The sequence below is a fragment of the Heloderma suspectum genome, chromosome 1 (genome assembly GCF_057233095.1).
Source record: "Heloderma suspectum isolate Gila_16-S chromosome 1, 16-S_ref, whole genome shotgun sequence".
Taxonomy (NCBI): Eukaryota; Metazoa; Chordata; class Lepidosauria; order Squamata; family Helodermatidae; genus Heloderma; species Heloderma suspectum.
The window spans coordinates 344,695,944-344,704,259 of NC_139458.1; the positions used below are offsets into that span (position 1 = coordinate 344,695,944).

The window sequence follows — 8,316 nt, forward strand, 5'->3', positions numbered from 1 at the left end:
CAGTTCAGAGGAGGGCAACAAAGATGATCAGGGGACTGGAAACAAAGCCTTATGAGGAGAGACTGAAAGTACTGGGCATGTTTAGCCTTAAGAAGACTGAGGGGAGATATGATAGCGCCCTTCAAGTACTTGAAAGGTCATCACAGAGAGGAAGGCCAGCATCTCTTCTCGATTATCCCAGAATGCAGGACATGGAATAATGGGCTCAAGTTACAGGAAGCCAGATTCCGGCTGAACATCAGGAAAAACTTCCAGACTGTTAGAGCAATACGACAATGGAACCAATCCCCTAGGGAGATAGTGGGCTCTCCCACAATGGAAGCATTCAAGAGGAGGCTGGACAGCCATCTGTCAGGGATGCTGTGACTTGGATTCCTGCATTGAGCAGGGGGTTGGACTTGATGGTCTTGTAGGCCCCTTCCAACCCTACTATTCTATGATTCTATGTGTTCTATGGGGCTAATGCTCTAACTTACATGTCCTGCCCAGAGTCAATATTTAAAGTTTATTGATTTGGATTCTAACAAACACCCTACTGCTGGCATGTTCTATTGTTGTATCAGGCATTTTCATCAAAATCACTTCCAGTAACTCTGATTGCCCTATTGCAGGCTGTTTGACTATTTGATCTCCCACATTCTGTACTCAAAATGGATGTTGTCAACACTGGATGCTAAGTAAAACAGCAGCTTCTCTACATCATTTTCATACTGTGGATGGTATCAAATAAAAGCTGTAGAATTCCTAACAGTGTCATAATTTGATGTTATTGCTACAACACGGAAACAACAGGTGATGTAGTAGATCTAATTATCTGCTGCCAACTGAAGTAACAAGTTAAACATGTTTAAGTCCTGAAAGGCTTTCTATGTATCAGGAAGACCTCAGCTGCCTCTATCGGAGGCCCTTATGAAACTGAGTCATGACAATCCATACCTAATTTCAGTACCTCAGTCCATTCTGGCCTTCTAAGTATTTCATCTACTTAGCTACCCCAGGTCCATTCCCTGCCTATTTCCAATACTGTCACACTTTCCTATGCAATTATAAGTAGAACAGAATATCTAAGAAGTTACAACTATACACAGACACACGCTATCCATAAGGTGTACCTACAAACATTTTACAGTGTTTAAAGTAACACCTGCTGTAAAACTTTTACAGCAATATAAAGCACAATACCAAAGAAATGCCAATACAGTGGAGAAATATAATATACTACATGCCCCTGGCTAAGTATCAACTATACATTGTGCGACATTCAAGCACACACCTTGCTATTCTCAAGGTGCAAGTAAAAAATACTGAACTGCACAAGAAAATGTCTTTTATTTACATTAGTCTGTGCAAGCTTAGAATAATGTGCTTTTAAGTTTCCTCTCTAGTGCCACAAATCACTTCCTTAGGTACTTCCTTAGCTGCAGCAACTCATGGACATTTCTGCCTGGAGGCTGCACTACATAAACTGTTCCCTCAAGCCTTTTCCTATTAAGCCCTCGATTCTGCTGTGATACCATACCATGTATCGTGGATGGGGCAATATAAATTCAGTGAGACATTTGTGGGTAGAGAAGGTCCTCTCCCATCATCCCCTCTTGGTTCAGTTGTGGAAACAGCAGACTTTTTCTCACCCTTTCAGAAATACCCCGAATTCTGGTCTCCAGATTTGCACAAGCCTCATACAAGCACACCAAGAGTCCCATCCCTCCACTACCATATATTTCTACTCCAGTGTTGGAGTGGGGAAGGAGAGGAGATGCTAACATCGCACTAAATCCTTAATCTGTTTCCTGTGTTGGTATGTTTTGTTGGCATAACGGACAAAGATTTACAGTAATAATAGGCTGCAGTTGATGCTTTAATGGCTTCTAATGGCTTTTTTCTATCTGGCCCCAAACTTAATGTTGTCTTTATTTGCTGCTTTGTTTTTCAAAATTGTTTATTATTTTACTATCTTAAAGTGTGTACGAAATCAATTCCATAAATAAATAAATAAATAAATAAATAAAGTTATTGGCGGTCTCTCCCTCCTCAAGTACCTTGTCCATTGTCAAAGAAATGACTGAATGAGTGCCACCGTCCACCTTACCCAGCATCTCCTATGCAAAACGAACACATTCAATAGCGAAGGGCAAGGCTGTTCTCATTAATCCTCAGGGATCTATGAATCATCTCATTCTAGCATTCCATGAAGGTGCTTCCAGAAGATGCTTTTATTGTGCAATCACCCTTCTTTTTTCATGGAATTTTATACAGCGTCCAGATGACGTTGTCTTCAATTTGTTGCCCTCCTGTGTTTCCCCACTCCTTCTTCCATCTCTTTTCTTAAGTTTTTTCTTTAAAAAGAAAGGATGGAATAACTGCACAATGCCTTTTGATTGTCAGTGCTAGGAGCTCTCCAACTGGAAACACCACCAGTTTGCTTACAGATGCTAGCTTTTCAAAGAGCTCGGGGAGGTACTGCAGCGCTATCATTATTCACAAGAACATAGGAAGAGCCCAGCTGGCTTACATTAAAGGGCTATCTAGTCCAGCATTTTGTCTCATAGTGGCTAACCAGATGTCTAGACTCGAGCGCAAGAGGACTCAAGCGCAACAGCACTCTTCCACTTGTGTTCCCCAACTACTCAATAGCCCTCTTCCACATGTGTTCCCCAATACCGCCTCTGATACTGGAAGTAATATATAGCCATCATGACTAATCAACTTAACTTACATGAATTGTCTAATCGCCTTCTAAAGCCATCCAGGTTGGTGGTGATTGCTACACCTTGTGACAGTGAATTTTTCCCTGTGCAAAGAAGTACTTTTATCTGTCCTGAATCTCTGTCGATCCACCTCTATCGTATCCCCCTTACCATTTTTTCTAAGCTCAACGTCCCCAAATATTGCAACCTTTCCTCATAAGGGATGTGCTCCAGCTCCTTGATCATTTTAGTTTTTTCTGCACCTTTTCCAGTCCATAGAAGACATGATCATATGTGCTATCAACTCATGGTTTCTGGTTAAATGGTTCTGTAGGTTTCTTTAGTGCTTCAAACGGTATCTAAAAGCCAGAATTAGCTTCCAGCAGCAGAACCAGTACAATTGCATTAAACATGCACACATTTTGGTGACCTTGGTAAAAATGATTTAAATAAGTGAAAGGATATTATGCACTTATATTATGCACATATACAGCCCATATGGCTGCATCAGAGACAGAAGTGAAACCAGTGATTTGGCTCCTTTTCTCCCAGAATTGTTTCCAACAACAGCTATTCTCTCTGGCTTCATCAGAGGGAGAGGTGAGATAGCAAGGCCCCCTCCATCAGTGCAGCTAGAACTAATTGCTATTTGGCTCCTTCTCTTCCCAGATGAATCATGGAGTGGCCATGGAGCACAAATTGCTTATTTTCTTATTTCTCCATATCTCTTTCCCCTTTTGTTTCGTATCTATTAAACTACAAGCCATTATTTTAATGTTGAGTGCGCTGGCAGAAAGGCAACATATAAATGTAGTAAATAAGTAGTTTCAACAAATGTAGCCTCTTCCTTTTGGCTTCCTTTGTCAATTTTATTCTTCTTGCATTTTGCCATTTATTTTCATTCTGTCCATCCCTAATTGGCATTCTCCACACATTGATTCGGTATATTTTAAAATTTCAATTAAAAAAAAAAATCCAAACTCAATAGTAGATAATTGGCACGATAGTCTGGTCCCAAAGGACGGGAAATGCTCCAAAAATACACAGAAAACAATATAATAATAACATATATTGCAATTCTGTATTTTTGCCATTGTTTTCAATCATCGTTCCAGGTACATCTGTTGTAAGTTGGTCAAAGAAATGGTCCAGGGACTTTATTGGGCTTCTGGGAAACAACCCAAATCAACTCAGCCGCTAGTCATGACTAACTTACATCCCATTCATTTCAATGGGTCTACTCTAAGTAGGCCTTATGTTGGATTTTACGCAAGGAGTTTGCTTTCCTGAGGAGCCGGTGGAAGTGGACTCATAAGGGAGAAGAACAGCGCTACGCGCGCGCGCACCGCCCTCCTCACAGACAACAGTTAAGCGTCACCTACGAGCAGACACCCCTTCATGGATCACTGCCTTGTTGTGGCGAAGGGGCTTGCGTAACTCAGTGAAGCCATAAGCTATGCCGTGCAGGGCCATCCAAGATGGACAGGTCATGGCAGAGAGTTCTGACAAAATGTGGTCCACTGGAGAAGGAAATGGCAACCCACTCCAGTATTCTTGCCAAGAAAACCCCATGGAACGTATCACAAGGCTAAAAGATATGACGCCGGAAGATGAGCCCCTCAGGTCGGAAGGTGTCCAATATGCTACTGGGGAAGAGCAGAGGGTATTTCCAAGTAGCACCAGAAAGAGTGAAGCGGCTGGGCCAAACCCGAAAGGACACTCAGCTGTGGATGTGTCTGGTGGTTAAAAGAAAATCCGATGCTGTAAAGAACAATATTGTTTAGGAACCTGGAATGTCAGATCAATGAATCAAGGTAAGCTGGAGGTGGTCAAACATGAGATGGCAAGATTGAACATCGACATCTTGGGAATCAGCGAACTAAAATGGACAGGCATGGGCGAATTTAATTCAGGTGAACATCATATCTACTATTGTGGGCAAGAATCCCTTAGAAGAAATGGAGTAGCACTCATAGTCAACAAAAGGGTGGGAAAAGCAGTACTGGGGTACAATCTTAAAAATGATAGAATGATCTCAGTACGAATCCAAGGCAAACCATTCAACATCACAGTAATTCAAGTCTATGCCCCAACCACTGAGGCCGAAGAAGCTGAGGTTGATCGGTTCTATGAAGACCTACAACACCTTCTAGAACTAACACCAAAAAAAGATGTCCTCTTCATCATAGGGGATTGGAATGCTAAAGTAGGAAATCAAGAAATCACCGGGATAACAGGCAGGCATGGCCTTGGTGTACAAAATGAAGCAGGACAAAAGCTAATAGAGTTTTGCCAAGAGAACATGCTGATCTGAGAACAAACACTCTTTTCCAACAGCACAAGAGGCGACTCTACACATGGACGTCACCAGATGGTCAATATCGAAATCAGATTGATTATGTCCTTTGCAGCCAAAGATGGAGAAGCTCCATACAGTCAGTAAAAACAAGACCTGGAGCTGACTGTGGCTCAGACCATGAGCTGCTTCTTGCAAAATTTCGGGTTAAATTGAAGAACGTCAGGAAAACCACTAAACCATTCAGGTATGACCTAAATCATATCCCTGATGAATATACAGTGGAGGTGAGGAATAGATTTCAGGGATTAGACCTGATAGACAGAGTGCCTGAGGAACTATGGACAGAGATCCGTAACATTGTTCAGGAGGCAGCAACGAAATCCATCCCAAAGAAAAAGAAAGACAAGAAAGCAAAGTGGCTGTCTGATGAGGCTTTACAAGTAGCTCACGAAAGAAGGGAAGCGAAAAGCAAGGGAGAAAGGGGAAGATATACCCAACTGAACGCAGAGTTCCAGAGAATAGCAAGGAGAGACAAGAAGGACTTCTTAAATGAACAATGCAAAGAAATCGAGGAAAACAATAGAATGGGAAAGACTAGAGATCTCTTCAAGAAAATTGGAGATCTCAAGGGAACGTTTTGTGCAAAGACGGGCATGATAAAGGACAAAGAAGGCAGGGACCTAACAGAAGCAGATGAGATTAAGAAGAGGTGGCAAGAATACACAGAAGAACTATACAGGAAAGATCTGAATGTCCCTGATAGCCATGATAGTGCGGTCACTGAACTTGAGCCGGACATCCTAGAGAGTGAAGTCAAGTGGGCCTTAGGAAGCATTAGTAACAACAAAGCTAGCGGAGATGACAGTATTCCAGCCGAGCTATTTAAAATCCTAAAAGATGATGCTGTTAAAGTGCTGCATTCAATATGTCAACAAATCTGGAACACTCAACAGTGGCCACAAGACTGGAAAAGGTCAGTTTACATTCCAATTCCAAAGAAGGGCAACGCCAAAGAGTGTTCAAACTACCGCACAATTGCACTCATTTCACATTCCAGCAAGGTGATGCTCAAAATCCTACAAGCTAGGCTTCAGCAGTATGCGAACCGAGAACTACCGGAAGTACAAGCTGGGTTTCGAAGAGGCAGAGAAACTAGAGATCAAATCGCCAACATTCGCTGCATCATGGAGAAAGCAAGAGAATTCCAGAAAAACGTCTATTTCTGCTTCATTGACTACGCTAAAGCCTTTGATTGTGTGGATCACAACAAACTGTGGCAAATTCTGAAAGTGATGGGAGTACCAGACCACCTTACCTGTCTCCTGAGAAACCTGTACGAGGGTCAAGAAGCAACAGTAAGAACCAGACATGGAACAACCGATTGGTTCAAAATTGGGAAAGGAGTACGACAAGGCTGCATATTGTCACCCTGCTTATTTAACTTATATGCAGAGTACATCATGAGAAATGCCGGGTTGGATGAATCAGAGGTCGGAATTAAGATTGCTGGGAGAATTATCAACAACCTCCGATATGCAGACGATACCACCCTAATGGCAGAAAGCGAAGAGGATCTCAAGAGCCTCTTGTTGAGGGTGAAAGAGGAGAGTGCAAAAGCTGGTTTGAAACTCAACATTAAAAAAACGAAGATCATGGCATCTGGCCCCATCACTTCCTGGCATATAGAAGGGGAAGAAATGGAAGCAGTGACAGATTTTACTTTCTTGGGCTCCAAGATCACCGCAGACGGTGACTGTAGCCATGAAATTAAAAGACGCTTGCTCCTTGGGAGGAAAGCTATGGCCAACCTAGACAGCATAGTAAGAAGCAGAGACATCACCTTGCCGACAAAGGTCCGTCTAATCAAAGCTATGGTTTTCCCAGCAGTAATGTATGGCTGTGAGAGCTGGACTATGAGGACGGCTGAGCGCCGAAGAATTGATGCTTTCGAACTGTGGTGCTGGAGAAGACTCTTACGAGTCCCCTGGACTGCAAGGAGGTCAAATCAGTCCATCCTAAAGGAAATCAACCCTGACTGCTCACTGGAAGGACAGATACTGAAGCTGAAGCTCAAATATTTTGGCCACCTAATGCGAAGAGAAAACTCCCTGGAAAAGACCCTGATGCTGGGAAAGATTGAAGGCAAAAGGAGAAGGGGACAGCAGAGGATGGGAAGGCTAGATAGCATCACTGATGCAATGAATATGAACTTGAGCACACTCCAGGAGAGAGCAGAGGACAGGAAGGCCTGGCATGCTATGGTTCATGGGGTCACGAAGAGTCGGACATGACTTAACAACTGAACAACAACAACAACGAGCAGACAGGAGAAAGGCAAGCGTAGCCACGCCCCCTCGTCGACGCACGCACGCACGCGAGAAAGCGGGAGGGGGGGTGCGCGAGACCTGAGCAGCCGTTACCTTCCCAGACGGGGCCTCCCGTCTCGTGGCGCCTGAGGAATTTGTACCAGAACGTGCACGCGGCCTCTGCTTCGGGCAGCGCCACCTCCGCGAGCCACAGGACCGGCTCTTGAGCGGGCAAGGGAGCCAGCGGCCGTGCAGGCCTCATGGCCAGCGCCTGCTTGGGCTCCCATTGACCCAGCTCCGGCCGGGAGCCTGACACGCAGAGCGCTGTGCCGCCTTCCGCCAGCCGGGCCGGCAAGATCACCCCGAAACGGAACAACATGGCAGGGACTCGGTCCGCCGGCGCCTCGGAATAGCGAGCGCCGCAGGAGGCGGTCGTGCGGGGATCCCACTCACGGCCGCTAGGGGGTGGGGGGAGAAATGGAGCCGCTGCCGGGTGGGCGCGACGTCGCTCGCGCCGGGCGAGGTGCTGCCCTGCCCGCGCTCTCCCGGAAAGGGGCAAGAAGGCGGGCTGGAAGCGAGGCGACTGAGCGGGCCGAGGAGACCGTGTGGCCTGGGGGAGGGAGAATAGGCGGGCCGGGGCGGCGGTCTGCTGCTCAGAGCCGAGCACGGGCGTGAGGCGGAGCGCTTCGGGAGCCGTCAAAGGGGCCTCTTGCGTGCTCAGCCGCCCCTCTATTCAAAATCCCATGTCAGCGCCCGCAGGATTGGGGCGGTCACGCCGAGGCTAGTTCCAGGTGGTGCGCGGCCTGCCGCAACCTGGGCTCGGAGGCTGCCTCGTCCAAGAGGCCCAAATCCTCTGCATCGCCCACAAAGGCCCCAAACCCTGTTCCTGTGTTTCTGGCTCACCCTTCCTTGGGCGCTTGCAACTGCAGGGGCGCCTAGTGCTAACAGTCAGAAGGCATTGTGCTGCTGTTCCTTCTTCCTTAGTAGATTTTCCGTGATGAGGGTTACGTTTTGAAGACCAGGT

General features: G+C 45.7%; 1 protein-coding gene across 1 annotated transcript in view; it reads right to left on the minus strand.

Moving 5' to 3' along the window:
• The window catches only part of EPM2A (EPM2A glucan phosphatase, laforin), a 68,251-nt gene extending 60,492 nt beyond the window's left edge, over window positions 1-7,759 (minus strand). The window contains exon 1 of the mRNA XM_084827748.1: window positions 7,407-7,759. Within this exon, the coding sequence (XP_084683874.1) occupies window positions 7,407-7,671 (265 nt within the window). The 5' untranslated portion in view covers window positions 7,672-7,759. The remainder of the gene's footprint in view (window positions 1-7,406) is intronic.
• Between the last annotated feature and the right edge of the window lie 557 nt (window positions 7,760-8,316).